We start from the raw sequence: 22,946 nt of genomic DNA on the forward strand, positions 1-22,946 counted from the left end.
GAGCTGGGATGCTCGGGATCGTGCCTGTTCTCCTGCCCTGCAAGGCCCGGCTGTGTCACCACGGGTCACCACAAGCGTTGCTGAAGTGGCACTGGCCCTTGCTGAAGGTGGTAAGTTTCTTCTGCTCTTGGTTATTGCCTTTTTGAGAGTGTGGAAGTGTGCTGTGCACAACGGGGTTTGTTTTTAGGAAACACTGTAAAGTGGCCGTGGTTTGCTCACCCCTGGCAGAATTCACCAAGGACAAATCCCGGTGGCTGACTCAGCGGCACTGCGAGAGTTCTTGGTGTTTCAACATCATTGTGAAGTGATGGTTTTTCAGACAATACCAAATCATGGTTGGCTTTCCTGCAGCTGACTCCACATTCTAGCCAGACTTTCTCCTATCAACATATAAAATGCCACAAACCAGCTTGGCCTAGCAAAATCTATCTGACAATATTGTAGAGCAATTTACTGTGAGGCTATCTCAGTGTTTGCTTTGGTGTTTTTAAAGAAGAGTTCTTCCATGCTTTCCTTAGATAAAGCCAGCACGTGTCTGAATGTAATATTCTGGATGCTGGCAGCAGAGTTGCAAAAATCTAAGTTTATATTTGAGACTCCCAGTCGGATGTTGGAGGCAGCCCGTATGTTTGGCTGGCTGGATTTGACTGTGAGTTGTCACTGCCTGTGATGCTGTCTTCAACTTTCACCACTAATCACACAGGAGTTCAGTTTCTAGGTATTCAGAGGAAGGGCTCTGTGAGGCAACAGGTACAACTTTGTTCTTTAGGTCCTAGCTAGAGCACAATCCTGTTTTGAAGCATAAGCCACAAAGTGATGGGTACGTCCTGCCCTTGTACAGGAATTATAGAAACTTATTTCTATCTCTGTTAAAATTTGTAAACCCCTAGACTTTAGAAAACCATGCCTAACTCTATAAAATAATTTAAGCACTACACTGATCAACTTCTGTTGCTAATAAAACTTTATTCATATAAGATATTAAAGCATTAGAAATACACTCTATAAAAATCACAAATATAGAAAAGGCAATGTAATTAGAGCATTCTTTGACAGTGATTCATGAGCCAGTATGACTGATCACACTGGAAGGAACATATAAAAAACTCCATGTAAGTAGTTTTTTGTTAAACATGTCTCTAATTAAGGAAGACCAGATAAAAAGGAAATGAAAAGACATTGTCTTTTTACTACTCATCAAAACCAGATTTCTGCTAAGTATCTTTACAAAAACCCCACCCTTATTGCTGCATTCTTACAGCATTCTTAGTGGTTTCCTTCTTAAAAAAAAGGAGGAAAAGTAACTGCTCATAACGATTATCAAGCACAGAAGAAGAAATGAAGATCAAGCTGCAGAGTACATCTTCTGGCCTGGGAGGAGTTAAATGGAGGGAGGTCTTGCAGAAACCTCTTGCATTTAATACTCCGCTTTGAATGGGTAGTCCTTGTGATTGACAGCTCTGAGAAGAGAAAGACCTCGTTATTCAAGTACTGCAGAAAGTATCTTGAGCAGCATTTCCCTGTTGCAGTCTCCCTCCCCCACTGCCAATGCACTCAAGTTCTGCAGCTGTCATTAAACTGGACACAGGCTTGTGAGAAAGCCCCTGGAACACCAATGTGCTGAAGGGAACGCTCCAAATGAATCTCCCTCCTGATGTTCCAGGACATGCCTCATTACTTGGGGTCCAGGCTTTAAAGTATGAGCTCTCCCTGGTTTTGGTCATGTATATTTTCAAGATGGGGGGATGAAAATACAGTCAGTAGTAGGACTAATGGATAGTAAGGATAATAAGGAACATACGGGAGCACTGGAACTGCCCTCCAGTTCCTGTTAAAGGTGAGGATGACATCCATCTCCTTTTTAGACAGTTCAAAATCGAACACCTAGCAGGGAAAGAGGAAAAAAAAAGCTCTTTTTAGTTAGGTTCATGAGTAGTTAGCTATTAAGTGTGCTTCATGCACTTATGACTTGAGGTAGGAACACAATAAGCGTAGTTAAGCAATCCTCTTATTTCTCAGGCAAATAACAACCCTTGAAGTCATCAACAGAGTCCTTTTCTTTCCAAGGTGCTGTTCATAGCAAGGTCTCGCATTTCAGGGTGGCTGAATGCCAACACCATTGCACTTTGTGTTGTAATCCACAGACAAAATACTTCGGGTGCTCAGGATGTGTCACAAATACTGGAACTAGAGGTAAATTTTGTGTCACAAGAGAGGACTGTTGGGTATCAACTGCAAATAGTTGCCTCCCTATTTAATCATCTGAGAATTCTTGCTAGGGGTTCATAGAAGAAATAACTCCAAACCCTATCACCATGGATTGAAAGCAACCCAGAGGTATTATAGAAGATGCCACACCTTATGAGCAAACATTCAGCTAAACTTCACTGCCAAGGGGAACCACAGCCTCAAAGTGAGACAAACAGTAACAGGTCTGGTGTTTACAGCTTGTTCCTTTACACCCTAAGGACTTGCTAAGCATATCCCCAAGGGCAAGTCCAAACCTGGGGCTCCCTTTCCACAGCAACAGAGCTCAGACAACCCTGGTGTAAACAATTTCTCTCCTAGCAGGAACAAAATGCTTTTCCCCAGATGGTTTGGTAGTGCTGAGCCCCAGTCTTCAACTCTCTGTACCCCCCTTCCACTGACTCCTAGGTGCTGCTTGGCAACACAGAGGGGCTACAAGTGTGGGTGCTTGTCCTGCATAAAACCAGGTAGCAGCATCTCCAAAGGAGGCTTCACCTTCATGTTTTCCTCAACACGGTGTGGTTTGTCAGACTTGGGAATGACAATGATGTCTCTTTGGATCAGAAAGCGGATCAGGACCTAGGAAAGAACAAGGAGGAGCATGAACACAGAGGTCCCAAGAGATTTATTCAAATACATTTTGTGGATTTTTTTTTTTTTTTTTTTTTTTTACAAACTGATTTATTTTTCTACAATCATATTTACTCTTTGGAAGAATACCAGTTTGCACACAGGAGTTTGAGATGCCAGGATTTGCTCATGTGTTTGCCAGTAGACTGGCAAAACGTAATTGTTTCTGGCCTGTGTTGTTTCTACATTGTGACTTTCCAGGATTTGTTTTGCTTTTGTTTAGGGTAGTAGAGGGGGAGAAAAACTGTGATGCTCTGGCTTGTATTATATGAGTGCTCAGACTCAATGGGTATAATGATACTACAGATTATTTTGGGCTCAGAGGTAAGTACCTCACAAAGGTTCAGCTTCTGGAAGTCCATAAAAGGAAAAACATATTTATAGAATTTAAAAGCCATCCCCCCCCCCAAAAAGAACTGTTGCATACAATGTTTTTGTCCTGTTCTGCCTGTCTCAAAATATGATTGGCTTTGATTGCACGTGAATATGTGGCTTTGTTTGGAGCACAGATTCTGCACACCCCAGGCAACAACTCATTTGTGTGACTTGCAAACTAATAAACAGAAAAAAATCTTAAATAATCAAGCAGCTTTCAATAATCCTTTGTGAACACGAGCAGATGGGAGGCAATCAAGTATGTCTACAAATTACAGAACTCCTCTGAAGAATAACTTAGCTGGAGAAAGGAATAAAAACTTAGGAAGGTGAACACCTGAGGTAAGCATGTACCATTGCTGCTCAGTCCACCCCAAAACGTGGCATTCAAGACCTCCTTGAAAATAGCTGATAATTTTTAAGAATGCTGTTAAGAACTTGGGCAGAATGAAGAGTCAAGTTCAGCCCCATTAGACTGTATCTCTAGAGAAAGCAGCATCTGCTAGGACTGGCCTGTAACACATCTGAGGAGGAGGAATAGTTTGCTCTGACAATCCCACTTACCTGGGCAGGGCTTTTATGGTGTCTCACTGCAATGTCCTTAATCTTGGGATCATCCAGCAGCGTGGGTTCCCCTGGCTTAGCCCTGTTAAGAAATAGAGAGATCAGTGGTAGAAAGGTAATAGTTTCCCTGCAGGAACATTGTGTGACATAATCTGCATAAAAACAACAGCACTTTTGTCATTTTACCTGTATTATTTACTTAATTTTCTAATAATAATAATAATTTTCATAGCTCAAGCTGCAGCTGCACTGTTTTGTGCACAGAAAGGCTGAGATGCTCTCTTACCACGGGCGGTTTGGAGAGCCCAGGGGACTGTATGCAGTCACAGCAAGCCCTTTGGATTTACAGTACTTGACCAGCTTTTCCTGGGTCAGGTATGGATGACATTCCACCTGCAAGCACAGAAAGATGGTTGGTAAAGAGGCAGACTTTGCTGGGCTGCAGAGCATTACATTTTAAATCCTCTTGGGTGACGGAAAATGTGAAGACCTCCAGCATCATGGTTCTAATCTGTCTTACAAAAAAGTTATTAATGTCACAGCAGTACCTAGAGGCCTAGGGCCTAGCAGAGAATAGAGCTTTCTCTGCTGCATATTACCCACAGAAAGCAAAAAATAGATGAGAAGAGTGAACGTGTTATCTATGTGGAAACTGGGAAATGAGCCTTCTGGGCAGGATTGCATCTTCACAGGGGCAGCTCAGGATGCCTGAAGTTTATTTTCTGCTCTGACGTACCCAACCTCTCCTTGCCTCGAAGAGCCTCCCTGATTCCTGAAGAAGCCTGGGGAGATGATCTGAGCTAACCTAAGGAAGCAAGATCACGGTGCAAACAGATGTTTGGGTAAGATGTCCTCGAACTGAAAGCAGCAGGAGCTCCATGGGGGTGCTGCTCACCTTGCCACAAGCCATGGCATGACCCCAGGGCTGTGTCTGTGCTGCTTCACGTGGCTCTGTGCTCATACCCAGCTATTTCTAAACTAGATCTTTACTACCAGGCATGGTGACATGAAAGATGTGTACAGTAGTTTGTGTGGGGATTTCCCTGGATATTCCCCATCTGGAAGAGATGGGCATTCAGCACCCTCAGCTGAGTGCTAAGAAGTTGCCTATGGAAGAAAATCAGAAGGTCCCTAAGCTGCTGCTGCTGCTGTCCTGTGATTACATTCATGAGGTACGTGGTGAGAGCCTGTTATGGAATTGAACACTTCAACCCTCCTTTCTATAATGAAGTTGAGTGGTTTATTTTATGTTGAAAAATGAGTTAGTCCAGTGTATCCCAGCACAGTCCCATGCTGGTGCAGAAACTCACAGCGGGGATTTTGCTGAATATATTTAAGACTACTCTAAATCTCTATTATAGGAATTCAGATAATAAATATAGATTATATAAGTTATATATTATTTATATAGGACACAGATATTATATTTATATATTATATGAACTTAGGCATACTCTAAATATATATATACATACACACACAAATTCTAAATATATTTAGGAATACTTCTAAGCGGAAGGTTGCAACCTCATGGAAAGGAGTTGGATCTAGATAATCCTTAAATTCTACCTTCTAGTCCTAACCATTCTATGATTCTAGACTGCAAGGTTAGCTGAGGAATGGAAATAAAATTCTCACCTGGACCATTACAGGCTTGTGCTTCAGTCCTGGCTTGTTCAAGATTCTTTCAATCTGCTCGTGGTTAAAGTTGGAGACACCAATGGCTTTGACCAGGCCAGCATCCACCAGCTCCTCCATGGCCTAGTAAGTAAGGACAACCAAGGTGTGGGAATGAGTTGGTGGTATTACTGTCAAACTACATTATTTTATTTCTCTCAAGCTTGTGACAAATGGACAAAGAACTCAGGCTAGATTAGATTACATGAAAGTATCTCAGTTAACACAAGAAATAGGATTTCCTAACTGTATGCAACACCCAGCAAGTTAACAGCCACACCTGGATTAATCTAAAGGGTTGGTTCTACCACTGTGTGTATTCAAGTGGTTTAGCCACAGCACCTACAGTGCTGATAGCTTTCTCCTCTTTAGCTTTACTAAAAACATCCCCTTCTTGCTCCCCAAAACAAGAGATAGAAACAGCTATCTGGCTGAAATACAATGTTGTGTGGCTGTCCTTCACACCCAAACACATCCCTCAATTTCACTTTGCACACAGATCTCTGCTGCATCTTTAGTGGTGATACCTGCCCTAAAGAGCAAACATTTACTTACCTCCCATGTGTCCAGAAAATCTGTGTCACTGGGAATACTGTGACCCTTGTCATCCACGGGATGCAGCTCTTCACCAGCCTGTTATTTCAAGGCAGATAAAACACAGACTTTTTAAGTGTTGGACTTCCCACAGTGTACTTTTCCCACAGCACTTTTGACTGCATTTACATGCAGCGAGTTAGCAGGTTGTTTAAACAATATTGCATAACTAAAAATGATGAGTGTCCATTAGTATTCTCTTTTGGGTGAGGGCCGTATTTTTCAAAATCAATTCCTACATGCAAAGAATGTGGGGATTAGTGATAATTATGTAACTTGGGCAAATCTGGAGAGAAGGGAACAGACACCTTCCAGCCCTTTTATTCTTCTTTATTTATTTTACAAGGATGTGGAGTGGGGGAAGAAGCACATTCTTTCTGTGCTATGCTTCATTTTTCACCATTGGTTACTTCAGACCAAGCCAAGCCCTCCAAAACCCGAGATGTCTGTGCTGTAACCACCACCCTGTGCTGGTTACCAGAAGCCCTGGGGGGCTCACACCTACAGCTCTCTCATTCCAACAGGCATGCAAAGCCAGACCCCTGTGCTAAAACACACCACTACTAAGTGAGCAAACGCTTGCTATTATAATTGGGGTTCAGGGAAGAGCCAAATGAGCCACACATCCCAGCCATGTAATGACGATGAGAATGCAAAGATGAGAGAATGCACCTTGTTCCTGGGCAGGTAAGGAGGAAAGGTGTGGAGAGCAGGACTACCTTGAATCCCATTGGGAAGTGCATCAGGTAGAGGTCGAGGTAGTCCAGTTGCAGTGCAGCAAGGCTCTTCTTGCATCCTACCTTAACCAGGGACTTCTCGTGGAATGTGTTCCACAGCTGTGGGAAGAGACCAAGCCCAACTCTCACTTTACAGCTCCCACAGGGCAGACCAGGGGACAGAAACTTCTCACTTGGTGGTCTGGCAGGCCAACTCCCTCCCCATGCTGAAGATAAGGATGTAACATTTCACTGTTAAGGCGGGACAAACTTAGCACAAAGCCAGCAGTCATGAAGGAGTCAGGATTCCCACTTATGAAAAGAGATTTTCAGATACACTTGCCGGAGTGTTACATTTATATCTGCCACAGCAAAACTGTTAAGTGTTACAAGTATTTTTTTCAGCCTAAGTTTTGAGTATTGAGCAGTCACAGCTACCTTCTTTCTGTCCCTTTGAACTGTCCACAGTTGCCAATTTTATTTCATTTTTGAAATCATAATTCAAGTTGTTTAAACAGAAGAACTCACAAGTAATATTAAATTAAGCCATGTTCTTTAACAAAAACAAAGCTTAATGTGGAAAATCTTAGTTATACACAACGTTTTCTGGTTTTGCTGGTGAAAACCCCAAGTCATAAATTTATTAGTTGAATTGTTCTTTTTGGTAAGGAGCACTTCTGAGACAAGTGGATGAGATAAAGGAATGAAGAAAACATAGAAAATACTTTGGTTTCTGTTCCCTTTCAGGATTACCATTTGTACATGACAGAGTTTTCAAATGTCTTGCTTAGCACTGATGAATCCAGACAACTGTCTTGTCTTTTCTTTTTCCCCCCCTTATCTTTCTTGTGTGTGTCCAATTGAACATTCAATATAATTGACTTAATCGATGTGAGGAAATTATTAGATGAGTAATAGCCGTGCTATCTTTCCTAAGTTGTCCGTGGTTCCTAATAAAGCCGAGTCCAAATTGCAAATACAGGATAGAACTTTTAAGACACAACAAGAAAACCACAAAGTGAATTTCAGAGAAGGGAATAGGTCCCTATGTTACTTTGCAGGTACAGCAAGGGTTTCTCTGCAAGAAAAGCTAAATGCTCCAATAATCTGGCGCCCTTGTACCTTAGTGACAATGAAGAGGTCTTCCCGTTTCACAACTCCCTCCTTGATCTTCTGCTGGATTGCATTCCCTATTTCATTTTCATTCTGGTAGAAATAGGCGCAGTCGAAGTGGCGGTAGCCTGCACCAATAGCAAATTTCACCACCTCCTCCACCTTTCCCGGGGGAGCCTGAAAGCAAACAGAAGCCAACCATGAGCTCTTCCATGTCCTCCTGGCAGGGCTCAGTGCTGTGACAGCTCCACACAGTCCCCCTTTCCAGCTGCTCCTGGACTTTCCTCATCACCTGCATTTAACTGAAATCCAACGGAGCTTCCAGCAAACAGCATTTTTTGCATGGAACGGGCACAGAGCGGAGTTTGTTTCTCCAAGCCTTTCAGCTCTGCCAGCACCGCAATATCCACTGTCATTTCCCCTGTCTGCTCCCTGTGTTGCCCAAGGAGCTTCGCCGCTTCACCTTCCCCAGATCTGCCCCGCGGGGGCGGGTCCGTGGCCAGGACCCCCCCTCAGACCGCGACCCCATCCCGGGGCCAAGAGCCGCAGCCGCTCGGACCTTTTGGGCGGTTTCTTTCGCTTCCCGTCTCTTTTTTTGTGTGTTTTTCTTTTTATTTTTTGTGCCTCCTTCCACCTTCTTCAGCCCTTCATTTATTTCCTTTTTTTGCCTTTTCCCCTGGCCTCTGTCGCCCCAAGGCCCCCCCGCTCCTGGCAGCCCGCCCGGTTACACAAGCGGCCGCCATCGGGCGCTCCGAGCGGCCGGGACACCGACCCCACGGCCCCACGCGGGGCACGGAGCCCGCTTGTTGAGGGGGGGTCCTTTCCTATTATATTTCCTTTTTTTACTTATTTGGCACCTCGGCATCTCCCGCCGGATCCCCACCCTGCCTCGCTACCTGCCAAGTGCCCAGCCCCAGGGCGGGTATCTTCATCTTGTTGCTGAGCTCCACGAGGGGGATGGCCATGGTGCCGGTGTCTGTCTGTCGGTCCGTCCGTCGGCCGGAGCCGGCCCAGGGCTGCCCGAGGCCGCTATGAGGAGCGGAGCTGGCCCGGCCCCGCCTCGCCCCACGCCCATCCCTCCTCTCCGCCTCGCAATACGCGGCAGAGCCGAGATGCGCGTCGGCATGAGGCTGCGGAAAGCCTTGATGCTGATTTAGCTGCTTGTTTGCAAATGAGCTGCCTGAGAGCAAGTGCCTCAGCCGCGGGCTTGGCGCTTTGCCGTGGTGGCATCGCCATCCCTGGAAGCGCTGGGCAGGTGTATGGATGTGGCACGGGTGTATGGATGTGGCACTGGGCAGGTGTATGGATGTGGCACGGGTGTATGGATGTGGCACGGGTGTATGGATGTGGCACTGGGCAGGTGTATGGATGTGGCACGGGTGTATGGATGTGGCACCTGGGGGACAGGAGTTGGTGATAGACGCGGTGGTGCCGGGGGCCGATTGGGCTCGGCGACTTTAGAGTCTTTTCCAACCCTAATCGTTCCGTGGTACCACAGCTGAGAGAGCCTGATGGGCACTAGGAGAATTTCTGCATGAGGCAATGGGTGTCAATTGGAGGATTTTCTCGCTCTCAGGTGGTGGCAAATGGACCGAATTTTTCATCTTTTTTCCTCAAAAATATTAGGCTTACCTGCTGTTTACAGAGGAATTCATTAAGAGGGAATGTGGCCTTACCTTTTAGCTCAATTCTGTGTTCCCTGTCTTTGCAGAGGGGTGGGATCCCTGCAGGACCATTGCCTCAGTCTGTGTGAAAGATTTCCCTGGCCTCCAATTAAAATTTCACCCAGCGCTGGTAGGGTGTCAGAGGCTGCAAAAGGGATTTGTGATCACAGCTTGCCAACAGGTAGAGCTTCAGCCCAAATAACCCCCCTGCTCTTTGCTTAGGGTGAAAAGGCTGGTATTTAAAGGTGGCAGGAGACTTTGTACGAGCCCAGTGCCTCAGAAATCAAGAGCCAGAGCCTGGAGGGACTGGGCTGCATAGCTGGCATCTGTCTGGGGGAAAATCTGCTCCACACTATGAAGCTGATGTAAGTTCAGCTTAGGCATCTCACACATCACAGAGACTTTGGGTTTTGTTATCACTGTAGGGATACTTTGCTGCTTGAGTTCTACTTTTTCTTTTCCTATATTGCTGTAAACTTCCCCTTGCTCACTGCTGATCCCTGACCACCAATTTACACGCTGTGGCAGTTCCACTGGTGTCATCTTGTGACTTGTACAGTGTGAGCGAGGTATTTTAAATAATAAAAGTAAATGTTTTATACTCCGACTTATAATGTTTGCCTATCAAAATATGGAGGCAACTGTAAATTATTGAGCCACTAACCGTGCTGTTTGATGTGATTTGTTAAAATTTATGTGCATTTGCATTATTTAAGCTGCTTTTATAGGGCAGTATTTTCAGTTGGTTGGCAAATGCATGTTCTGGGTTTAAATAGAACCAAAATCTCTTTCTGCTCTGCTTAGCCTGGTTTCTAAGCCATTGGCTTAACCAAGCTTTATTGTCATCATTCTGTTGCCTTGGATGTCATCGCACACTCCAGAATGGGAAAAAAGAAAAACCCCAAACTGATATGAAGCAGAGACAGAGGAGCAGGAAATCAAATTTTCAAAGTGGCTGATAACTCCAGTATGGTCAGACGAGAGCAGTGAGAGGAGGTGTCTTCTGTTGAAAACAAATATGGAAAAAAACATACATCAAACAACTCCACCTAAAAGAAGAAAAAGACAAAGCTGCTGCAAGAGATGTGATGAATGTGACAGAAAAGAAAGATCTACCAAAAAAAACAAAAAGAAAAAAAAGAAGAAAAACATATGTTGAAGTTTTATAAATTTAGTAATGGTACGTTGTTTTTAAGGCCAGAAAGGGCCACACTCTTCTTCTTACACCGATCTCCAATTACACTGAAAAGATTTTACACCAAGCCTATGTCATATCCATATTACTAATTTTCTATTAAAGGCACTTGGGTGCTACAGAAATAGGAGCTGACCAAAATTATGTAGAGAATAGGCTAGAAAATGCTGAGATGGAGCTATTAAACTTACCTTTAATTGCAACAAGTCTTGCTCTGGAAGGTATAAACCCCACATAATTGCCTTCTTTTTTTCCCCCCATTTGTTTAGCAGAGCCATTAACAATTTTCATCCTTGTAAATCTTTATTCGAAGACATTAATGATTTTGGAGTGAACTTCCTGCAGGCCAGGGAGGAGCAGGGAGAGATTCCAGCAACTCAGCCACAGCATGGGCTGGCAGAGGAGAACTGCTGGAAAGACTGTTATGTGTACAGGCTTTTGTGTTCAAACATTTTTGTTCTGATTTCTTTGTCTGCATGGAGGAAGGTAACTCAGCATGTAAAGCCATATAAAACCTGACTTTATGAAGGTTTAAGAGGCTTTAATTGTTTTTTAACTAGTAGTATTTGCTGGATGAAGTATGGGTGGTGACTGAGGCCCATCCACCTCAACTTTTTTACTGAGTCATGGTGATCTCACTCCCTGCAGAGCCTGGCAACTCCCCTGGGCATCATTCAGAGTGTGCAGATACAGGCGGTGACTTGCCCTTAACCTTTTTATGGGTCTCTATCACCTCACTGCAAGTTTTCTAGTGTCTGCTTTGGAGCTGTCCCTCCTTTGGAGTGACTCTTCTGGAGAGTAATGGTGCTCCTTTCTGATCAGCTTCTGCTGAAATGCAAAAATGCAAATCTCTTATGTGGACAGTCCAGTGCTATTGGGAATGTTTTGTCTACACAGAATCATAGACCCCTTAAGGTTGGAAAAGATCTCCAAGACCATCAGGTCCAGCCCTCAGAGATGGAAGTTTTTAGGTAGAAAGCCCCAGCATGAGTCAACCTTGCTGTTAGTGTTCCTTGGGGAAACAGTGTGCATTATTTTCCTGAACTAATGCTGAGGAGCCTGTCACAGGTGTCTTCTCCTGCATAGCTGACAAAACATTGCAATATAATGATTGCAACAATAGTGAAACACCAAATTTGATTCTCTGAACTGTTAAGAAGGTAAGTATTGCTATTTATAGTTCACTAAAACTTGTTTTTTTTTTCCTGTGAGTCTAAAGGCATACCAGGCACCTTTACAGAATATGCAATGGGTGAAGGCTGAGACATAGCACAGAATCACAGAATGGTGAGATGGGAAGGCACCTCTAGAATTCATCTTGTCCATCTTCCCTGCTCAAGCAGGGCCACTGAGAGCAGGTTGCTCAGAGCTGTGTCCGGATGGGGGACACCACAACATCTCTGTGCAAACTGTGCCAATGCCCAGTCCCCTTTGCAGTAGAAAACTGTTTTGTAATGGTAGAGGGACCTTCCTCTGTCTCTCTTTGTGCCCACTGACTCTCCTGGCACTGGGCACCACTGAAAAGAGCCTGGCTCTGTCCTCTTTGCACCTTCCCTTCAGGTATTTATCAACACTGGCAAGACCTCCCCCCCCCCCACCCCGAGCCTTCTCTTCTCCAGACTAAAGATCCTCATCTCCCTCAGTCTCTGTAACAGGAGCGAGGGTTTAATCCCTAAATGCTCACCTGTGCTTTGGCTGAGTCACTTCCCTGTCACACTCTGGGCAGCCTGGCAGCCCTTCCAGGGCACCCAGCCCTTTGCACCCCCAAACTGCAGCCTGTGGGTGCAGGCAGCGTAAACGTGGCAGTGCTGTTCAAAGTGTAGCTGGCACTGTGCGGGAGGTGACCATTTTGCAGGGGGCCTTCTTGTAGGATGCCTGTGGCAGCCAGTGTACCCAAATTTTTCCCTTTTATACTGTACCCTGTCACAGTCTTCAGTGTGGTTCTGAGTTGTTGCATACTCTCAGCCTTTCTCTAAAAACAAAAAGTAAACAACTCCCAATAACTTAGAGCAGGAAAGGTCTACTCTAACTGAGACAGAACTACTTCCATCCATCTTATTTGCACTACGTCATGTTCATGGATCTGGCAATGTCAGTAGGAAGTGGTACATCAGCAGTGAAGAAAGTTTTTGTGTGAGAAAAACATTTCTAAAATGCTTTGATTGAGCCCCCCCCCTCCCCCCCCCCCGTGAGTGTGACTGACAGTACCCAAATTCATCAGCAAGCTGTGGATTTTCAGTGCTCACTAAAATAATTTCCCTGCAGCAGCTGCCTTTGAAGTGGTTGCAGGACACCAGTTTTAGTAACACCAAAGTGAAACTGCTCACCAAAACTCTAAGACCAGGGTTAGAAATTCCTTGGAAAGAATCACCAGAGCCACACTGCATCCCAAGCTATGTCCTCTTTCCCCACTATGGTGGTGCACTTGCTCCCCTCTCTTTGGGGCTACTCTACAGCCTTAGGGGCTCCTGTTAGGTCCTAAGTGAAGCCTTTTGAGCTTTCCTGGACCACACTGGGCTGTGCGAGCACCTCCCTGTGAGTGGGATGCCTCTCAGAGCTCATGAGCCCTCAAGTTCATGATTCTTGGAGGGCTGTTGCCAGAAGTTGATGACAGGGCTGATAACTCCATTCCTCTACCCACTGAGAGATGCAAAGGCATCCAGTGTGAGTATTTCACTGCACCTGAGAAATTTTTAAGAGGTACCTTTGTACAGACAGATGTAGGTATCTCTGTGTCTGTGTGTGCATGCATGTGAATTGATTCAAATACCCTCTCAAGTACAGCAGGAATGGTGCTGTCTTGAATCTGTAATTAGGTCACTCTAGTAACTGTAATAAATCCAATTGAATCACTTTATAAATATTAAATTAGTCAATGATTAAGTGCTGCTAAGCCCTTTTGCACCCTTACCCTTTAGCACCATTACCCTTTGCACCTTCACTATTTTGCATCTCTGATCTCCATGTAAATTATTCTGAACTGATTCTAATCCGATTTTCCTTTGTATGATTCACCTGTGTAGTTAGTAATGGAGTAAATCTTGCCACTGAACTCTGTTAAGTGACATCTTTACGAATTTATGTTAAAACCTGCTTTCACTAATACCTTTGACAGGGATTCTTTAAGCAGCCTAGCCCACTCATTTGCCACATCCATAAGCACATACTTTAACTGTGTTCAGAAGAGCCTTGAGTTAAATCCTGTGAGGGCTTTCTACAGCTCAGCAGTTGTGCAGTCTGACTGCTGCTTATTCCCTGCTTTTAGGGCCTTTCGTCTCTTCCTTTCCTCCTCTGAATTTTGGAGTTCTTCCACTGCAGTTTTTTGAAAAGAGCTGAGACAACACCTTTGATCCAGATAAGAACCTTGACAGCTTAGATCACCCGAGATTAGCCATACAAAGGAAGCGGGGGTGGTTGCTCATGGAGAAGAGTGTAGGAAAGTTTTGATGGACGAGGAAATGTACTGGTCTGGCAGCAATCCAGCTCTTTTCACTCTGAAGTGTTGATAGAGCTTTTCAGATACATGTCAGCCCAGCCTCACGAGATGGTTTCTGACTGTGAACAAACAGATACGCCGGAGTGGCGTCCAACAAACTACCTGAGAAGATATATACATTTAGTAACTGGGAATAATTGAATTTTAAATGGGGGGGATGATGGCTCATTGTTGTCGTTGCTGCTACAAGAGAATGGACAGTCTTTTTTTAAAGGCCTTATTAAAATAGGTGCTCGTGTCAAGAAGGCAGTATACAAACTGTTGGGAGGGGTGAGTTAAAAGCAGAAGCCTGGCCATTGTAAATGTGCTCCAGTGCCTGTGCAGCTGGGAATAACTCTTGATGAACCTGTGTGAACAGCAGGCCAGTGATCCTCAAGCATGGACAGAGTTTAACACTGCCTTTGTCCCTTTGTCTTGTGCCTCTGCCCAGGTGCTGCTTCGGGCATCCCCTGGTGAGCTGACAGAGATAAATATTCTCATTGTGTTTCAGTTCTGAGTTTGTGGCTGTCCCAGCTGCCTGTGCTGACTCACACAAGTAGAAATGGCAAGTAACCACATTTATGTACACAGAGTTGTTTGTTTTTATTACACTGTTACACTCCAAGTACAATTTTTTTCCTCATTTATCTACAGACTTGTATCTTACAGCAGAGTTTTCAGTATGGTTGGTGTATATGGGTTCTGTAACTCCCTGCAGATCAGTTTCCAAATGGAATTTTACAGCCTTCTTTGGCAAGAGAAGAGAACCATGTGCTGAAGCCAGTTCAGGGCAGATAAAATGACCATTTTATTCTCTTTTATTCAGAAAAATCAAATTATTAACAAAGCTGGACTATACTAACAATCCTGTTACAACGACTGCAACTTTTAAGTAGCTTTAGGAAAAACAGCCAACTTAACCATGTTTTAAGAAAAAAGAGAAAAAAAGATGATTCTTTTTTCCTTCTTATCACTGTTAGAAGTATAAGAAAGCTTGAAAAATTGTCTGCTGTCATAAAAGAATGAAGATCTCAGGCCCCACCTTTCCCTGGATTGTGGGCAGGGCATACTGCCATTTGTCCTTCAATTTTGGCATAATTTGTTCTTGATCTTCAAGCTATTTCTTTAGCTGGAGGTATGTCCAAACCTTCCTAATGTATTTGTGTGACCCCCATAGAACATTAGCACTACCTGGATGTCAGCTGTGGACTTTTAATAAGAAATTATTATACTTCTAGGTCTTTTGGTGGTGAAAATTAAATTGCAATGTTTTCCCCTAGTACACAATCTCTTCTAAGTTTTCTTAGTTCTTCCTTCGCCTGATAATCTATAAAGCCTGATAACAGCGCTTTAAGATAAGGAATTTTTTGCTGATCTTTAGAAAATTGGAAGGAAAGTGGAATCTTGACTGGTGGGGAAACCAGGGGAAAATTTGGGAATGACTTCTGTGTAGGAGGTGCAGGGTGTGAGATAAGACATGAGAAATGAGAGATCCAGAAAGAAAGGAGAGAGGCAGGAAAAACAGGGAAATCATACTCTTAAATGTAAATGTGTTTTTCATCTGAGTCCCACTGGAAGCAGCAAAGCACTTCAAAAATAAATAACCAAATGCACAGTTGCTCTTAAATAAGCTCATCTTATTTTGTCGTAGATCTTTTGCTGACATTGTTTTGTTATTGACGTCAGTGGAGGGTTCAAAAGCAATTGAAAGCAGCTGTCTGTTTCAAATACACGTTGAAGTCATCAGGAAAAGTGGTATACAGTCTTTCCCTGGAATATACTTGAGACTAGTCCAATATGTCTTTTCATCACAAATTTTAATCATCAGTTGCTGGCTGTGTTTATATTTGCTGCAGTGGGACATGTTCTAGAGCAGCTGTATCAGATAAGGGTGCACAGTAATATACCACTGGCTTTACCAAATCCATCAAACTCACTTTCATCTTGAATGCAATGTTATTTATTTTTCTTTTTTTCTCAGGCACTGTCAAGATTTTTCTCTCTTCATATTTTAGAGGATTACTTTCTTTTGAGGAAATAAAGTTCAAAGTCCATTGATTTGATTTCTTATATCTATTTGTATTGATATTTTGTGCTAGTGTATTAGGTTAGATGGTTTTTAAGCAGTGAACTTTCATTGCATGATTAAATTGATATATACTAACTTTAACAATTGACTCCTCTTTTTTTTTTTTTCCCTCCCTAAAGTCACCCTGGGAAAAGCTGTGCTTTACCTGAAATCATCTTGTTTCTACAAGGAATTGTATGATTGCTGCTGTTTTTTCAGTCTGTGCCTGGTCAAAAGTGTCTCATGCAGAGAAGCACAAAGAATCTGAACTAGTACATGAAGAAAAGAGACTATTTAACTTAATGTATAGTGGAGTACAAGGCCATCATATTTAGGTGAGGCAAGATGTGCTGTAGGCTTTGGTCATTTAAAACCCCTTCCTTCTCATATATCCAAGTAGGGAAGAAAAGAACATTGTCTAAAGAAGGCTCCTGACCACTGCAGGTGCCCTGAGCCCAGTCCTCTGAGCTAGAGTCAAAACATAAAGGGAAAAGTAGATATCATCTGTGGCTTGGTTTGGGAAGGAGAACACTCAGGAATGTCTGAAAGGGGGAAAACAGACATTGCCACAGAAATGCAGCCCCAAAAAATAAAATGCAAAATGTGTTTTATTACAGGATGGGTATATTTCTGGGTTCTTTGTATCTCCCTGGACCTGCAGAGGGTGCAAAATCTCCACACTGCTTAGAAGAAGCAGAATTATTTAATTCCCCTTGTATATTTTGCTTCTCTGGTATCTTGTAGCAACACTTCACCAGCACCAAGATCCTCTTTGGAAACTTCATTGTAACAAAAATGGAGATAAAAGCATTTATTACTGCAATAATTAGGGCTGTTGCCATTTAATTTGCAGAAGTCTTTTATTCTTCAATATCTAAACCTAGTGCTCAGCAATTCTCTCTAGCCTAGTGCAATTTGGTCTCTTGTCATCTTCTCTCTTTCCCTAACAATATGCTTTCCTCTTCATTTTCTGTTTCATTTCTGTTTTTCTGCTTTCTCTTTGATTTTAATGTGGGTATTTCTTCTGGTTAACTGCTTCTCTTGGAATTCCTGCTTCCAGCTTTAAGTGGTTTCTTTCACATCATGAAAACAGTGGAGGTAAATGACAAACTGCATGGCTTTGGTTACACGTTTTATTTTCACATGATTTCAGCAGTACCTAGAACAACAGAATAAAATATCTGAGACATTATTATGATTTCACTTCATTTATTGCCACTGATTTAGCAGAGGTCTTCCATGTGAGAAAGTGTGACAACAATGTTCAGGGGAAAGACTGCTTTTAAAGTGTAGGGGTTTCTGGGATAAAGTTTTTCTGCCTTCAAAGAAAGCCATTCTGTTCTGCAAATCAAAACACATGCTTAACTACCACTCAATTAGGGCAGTATTATTAGGAAAAAAACCCCCTCACACTTAAAATACCTGTCAAGAGAGGGGCGAGAGAGTTTTAAGGGTGTGGTGGTAAAACTTGTCTAACTTGTCTAACTTTCCATGTTTCATAACAAGAATTTTTATTTTCTTTTAGTTTACTTTCTTTGATTTGTGGTTTGGTTTGTTTGTTTGTTTGTTTTTAATTCATAGCTGTCTTCATACCAGCTGTGAGAGGGCTGGGTTACAACACTGTTGGAGATACATCAGCCTTTCAGGTTGGTAGAATTTACATGGTAAGCCTTTGTGTAGGAACGAGTGGGCACTTTGGTCAAAGACTTCTGTGGGGTTCTTTTTAAGCAAGTCTCATAAGTTTTCTGGCTGCAACAAACACTTCTTTTGCAATGACCTGGTTATATCTCATCTTTGGGTTGACGGGAAAACAAAAATCAACCTGGGTGCCAAGAGGCAAAACCGTGCTTGTGCCAAGGACCAGCACAGATCCTCATGTTCTCTGCGGCTGCAGAGGATGGTGATACTGGAGAGAACAGAAAAACCTCCTTGAGGCTTGTCCTGATCCTGCTGAAAAACAGTAGGAAAATTTCATCTTGCCTCTGATACCTACCCAGTGCAAGTCTTTAGGTCAGGAGTTTCGAAATCAGTTGCTTAGATAGTGTAATTTGTATTTGGAGATTTTTAGTAACTCTGATTAAGTCTGAGCATGCAGTTTTTCTAAGATGAAAACTATTAATTGTAAATAAGTTGTTTGATTTGAAGATATTATTAGGATAATATTGCAGTAGCTGTATTAACATCATAATGATAATCTTTTTATGTTCTTTGATTCCAAAAATTGCAAGATTTAGACCTGCAAGGAAGAACACAGCATCCTTATATAATTTGGTAGGGAAGAGAAATACTAGTGTTCACAAATGAAAGATTAAGGGCTTGGGGGCTAGTATGCACCCATCTGCAGCTCTGTTATAAGCCAGTGATATTTATACATTAATAATTTAGAGAGAGGTGTGTGAGTGGCTGCCTGCTCTTTGTGCAGCAGGGTGGCCCTTCCTCGGGTGGGAAAGCTGGGGGCTCCCAGCTGGGATAATGCTCATTTCCTCACAGGGGCATGCAGTGCAAGCAATGTGGCAGAGGAAACACTAACGATGGAGCTTGTTGCAGTCCATGGACATTAGGTGATAGAGGCCTCAGGATCAGGGAATTATTTTGCAGGCTTCCTTGTTAAATTGATCATAGACACAGGGGAGTGCAGGAGAGAGCCTTTGTGCAGCCTAGACAAAGCTACACCTCCTGAAAGATGAAACAGTGCCTTTGGATTTATTTACGTGCCAGGACGTGGGAGAATTGCCTCCCTGAGCAGCCAAGGGTTTCTTTGCTTTGTGCCCCAAGTGTGGGTGGCAGGGATGGCTGGTGGCAAGGGAGGGGTGCCACACAGATGGACCTGCCAGCTGGGTGTGTGAGGTGGTGGGATGCTGAGGCTTGAGCTGAGCACAGCTCCAAGGCAGTATTTTAAGGGCAGCCTGGCCTGAGTGGAAAAGTTTAATGTGCAATTATTTCGACAGTGCAGTAACTAATATTTTTCTTAAGCTCGGGATGGTAAGACAGAAGCCAAAGGGATTATCTTCACCCTCGGGTATTATTCTCTGTACAGAGGACAATTTATTGTTTCCAAATATTATCATTATGTCCTTTATTATCAGCTAGCACTTTTAGAAATCTGGCTGCAGTGTTAATTTTATTTTCCATGTATCCTAGGGCATGAGAACTGACAGAGAGCTTTGCTAAGAGAACAAAAAAACCATTAATTTTAGTCCTTTTTGCTGATGTCTTTGATTCTTTAATTTTTCTATTAAAAACTACTAAAGAAACTGATAGAGGTTCATATGAATTTGGCAATTTGACATCCATCAAAAGTGGAACTAGTTACAGGGGTAAATAAGAATTTTAAAATAAAAACTAGATCTGTGAGGGGTTGCTGAAGAAAGGCAGAGAAAAGGAAAGGTCTTAATTTGCAATCCATTCCAAGCATGCTGCCTCCAAGGAACTTAATTACGCAACAACTCTCTTATTGCAAGAAATTATTCATACAACCCGGAAGGTTTCTAGTACTTCGAGTGCTGTTCCTGCAATGAATTTACCAGTTGAAAAAACAGGCCATGTTTCATGTGTACTCGTGTTTGTGAAGAGAAGGGATTTTTTTATATATGGGGAAGGACAACTTTATGGTAAGGCAGGTGCTGCTGCCACTGGAGCCCTGAGTTCTTAGTGGCAGCTGTAGCCACAGGCTTGTAGCAGTGTGGATTGTTAAACTAATTTCTTTTTTTCTTCCTCTCCTCTCTTTTTTCTTTTCTCTCTCTCTTTTTTATTTTTTTTTTTCAAATAGCTTTCAGTTTTTGTGAAAAAAATATCAACTATCAAAAGCCCTAAGAACCTGAAAACCTTTCATCAGCTTCAGATTAGGCACATTGAGTCATCCCCAGTGTGAGCTCCCAGTTAAATCTGGGATAAGATTACTACAATGACCTGACTAAGCAGAGGTCAGTGTATTCCCCAGTGTGGTTTGGGAATTCAACACACATGGCATAAAATTAAACATTTTTCAGTAACATTTTTTGCTGTTTTGGTGAAAATCATTCAGGCGTTATCTTTTTGCAGTTCCTTGCAAATACAGATGAGAGCTTCTGTCAAATTCTTGCTCAAGAAGGCATCATCTTAAATTGAAATATTATGATTATTTCTGCAAAAAATAACTGAGTGTAGAGGAGAACCAAGTTCCTGATTTATTTTTGGAGACAGAGAGAGAGAAAGGAAGATTTTGTCTTTTCTAAATACAGAATGCTTTTCTGGCTATCTTTTTAAGTGAACTAACAAGTCCTTATAAGGAGAAGCTGAAATCCTTGTCAGGTGTTTCTTACACACAACAAGCCTGTGAACTTTAATAATATCAGGATATTCAGATCTTCACAAAATAAAAAAGAGGACTTAAAGGGCTTTCTCATCAGAACTACAATAATATTTTTCAAAACTTTCATTTTTGTTTAACTTCAGAATCCAGGTGTTCTCTGAAATACTTATTGAAAACCAGATTCACAGGTATCTGAGGCTGAAACACAACAGCTCCTGAGCACCTGCATCGCATTTGTTATAAGGCTTATCTGAGGCTGAGTTTTAGCTTTCCCTGGGCCTGACTGAAACCCTGTGAAAATCAGGGGAGATGTTTCCACTGCATTGAGTATGCATTGGAACAGGCCCAGAAATTTCCCTCACTTTTCGACTGTAGCATCCAAGACGGTTCAAACCAGCCCAATCCTGTGGCAATCCGATCCTTTAGGATTCTCTCTCGGCTTTACACTTCTTAAGGCACAAAAACATCTCGTTCCTGAGTGATATCACAGTGCCTGTGTTGATGTCCATGACGTGCCAACCCCCTTGTCTGACTTTTCCCCAGGAAAACTTTGGAGGGAATTAATACTCTAAAAACGATAAAGATTAGATTACGCTTCAGTTCATTTTTCCTAAATCTAAAAGTGCTTCGAAGAAGAGTTTTAAGCTTCACTACTCAAGTCCCTGCTAGTTTGGAAACCTCTCAGAGTTTCTCTGCATGGTCTGTGCTCACTGATACATTTTGGCTTTAAGTAAAAGCTGTGAAGTGTTGGGTGTGGTATTTTTGTTAAAGTTTGAGGGACTCTACTACCTTTACAGAGTGCAGCAAGTCCTTATCTGAAACACTACATACACAGAAAGGTGGAGTCCAACTGGAATTAAACTGCAGTAGACATGGGGAAGCATGGCTGGTTTAACCAAAGGAGCCTTTCTTTTAGGAAAAAATCCAAAGTGAAACAAAACCAATTGAGCGATTGATGCCAGGGAGGGAGGAAGGGCTACTAATTTAAAGTTGATTTGAGGACAGCTTTTGAGCAAAGTAAATTTTTTGAGGTTTTTTTCAGCAGCCCTTTCAAAATGGGAGCAGCCCAAAAGTGGGTAGGTGTCAGTTCAGTTGCCTTGAGCAGCCAAACTAAAACATGTACCAACCATTCACTGTTTGACAGATTTGAAAGAGAGGAAGTAAACTGGATTAGAGCAGGGAGAGAGAAAAATCCTTTGGCACTGGATTTGCTAACGAAAAAAAGTAGCTTCAGAAATGCTGGGTGGTAAGATCCTAATGCAGAGCAGATGGCAGTTTTCACTTCAGCCAGAGTCAGGATAAATTCTCACATCCTTTATAGATGTTATCCTCGCTAAATAGCTCGCATAAAAACAACACAGGCTTTAATTTTCACTGAATTTTTACACAGATTTAGCTTTCTAGAGTGAAACATATTTTATCTCTTCATGAAGATAAACTCTTTGTCGTGCCTTCAGCTAAGGACATTTGGCATGTTTATTTCTAAGTGTCACACAGACTGACTCTTTTTTTCCCAGCAGAAGTACTACAGGTACCCACTGAGATGTTTTCTTAAAAAAACAGTGAGAAAACTTGAGCTGCTGAAGGCAACTCCCATTACCTGTGCAGGCACTTCATGTCCTCTCTGAACGACAGAGGTTCGTGGCTGTTGGGTTTTGAACATTCACTACATCTTAAAAATAGATTTCTGTTATTAAAAGAGCAATCATCTTTCCCCCTTTCACTCTAGGAATTCCAGAGTTAAATATTGTGTGAAAGAGAACCCATTTGCTTGGTCACTTCCTCTGCAGCTCAAGGGAAAAATACCAAAAACCAAAATACCAAAAACATAAGGAATAAGCAGAATATATCTACAGCAAATGATGTGAATATTTAGATTTGCTCAGTGTCTTGCTGATCTCCTTGATCCTCAGACAATCCACCTGAATGGGAGATCTCAGCTGTGTGTTCTGGTAGGGCTGAGAAGAACTTGTCTCTACTGAGCTGCTGCTGTAGGTTGGCATTACAAAACTCTCTGATGTTTTTCCTTGTCTTGGTAGTGGAGACAGAAACTTCATAAAATCTCCATTTTGCTATTAACTTCTTACACCAACTGGGAAAAAAAAAATCGCTTTCAAGTCTCCTTACTATCAACTTCTGACATTCTAATGACTTTAAAAAACGTTGCTCTTTTCCACTCCAGCAGGCTGAAAGAAGATTACACGGTTCTTCGTGTTTTATCAGAGCGTTACAAATGCTATTTCTCTGACTTCTTGAGAAGAAGCTCCTCCATCTTTTCCATAAATAATTAGTGTCCCCAGATGCTCCATGCAGTTGCACTGAAGCTTTGTTATACTG

The 22,946-nt window shown here is 42.6% G+C and overlaps 1 protein-coding gene across 2 annotated transcripts; it reads right to left on the minus strand.

The window, feature by feature from the left end:
* Positions 1–946: 946 nt before the first annotated feature.
* Positions 947–8,990, minus strand: LOC125325341 (aldo-keto reductase family 1 member B1-like). 2 transcript variants are annotated; one of them, XM_048302290.1, is made up of 10 exons: positions 8,813–8,990; positions 7,926–8,093; positions 6,807–6,923; positions 6,049–6,126; positions 5,455–5,577; positions 4,103–4,209; positions 3,817–3,898; positions 2,743–2,826; positions 1,802–1,884; positions 947–1,460 (listed from the first exon to the last, which is right to left on the minus strand). In XM_048302290.1, the coding sequence occupies exons 1-10, from the start codon at positions 8,879–8,881 to the stop codon at positions 1,418–1,420; spliced, it is 954 nt and encodes a 317-aa protein (XP_048158247.1). In that variant the 5' UTR covers positions 8,882–8,990; the 3' UTR covers positions 947–1,417. The 2 variants fall into 2 exon arrangements, with proteins under 2 accessions (XP_048158247.1, XP_048158246.1); XM_048302289.1 differs by lacking the exon at positions 6,807–6,923 and having other exon boundaries at positions 8,813–8,970.
* Between the last annotated feature and the right edge of the window lie 13,956 nt (positions 8,991–22,946).

The sequence above is a fragment of the Corvus hawaiiensis genome, chromosome 4 (assembly GCF_020740725.1).
Source record: "Corvus hawaiiensis isolate bCorHaw1 chromosome 4, bCorHaw1.pri.cur, whole genome shotgun sequence".
NCBI classification, from domain to species: Eukaryota; Metazoa; Chordata; class Aves; order Passeriformes; family Corvidae; genus Corvus; species Corvus hawaiiensis.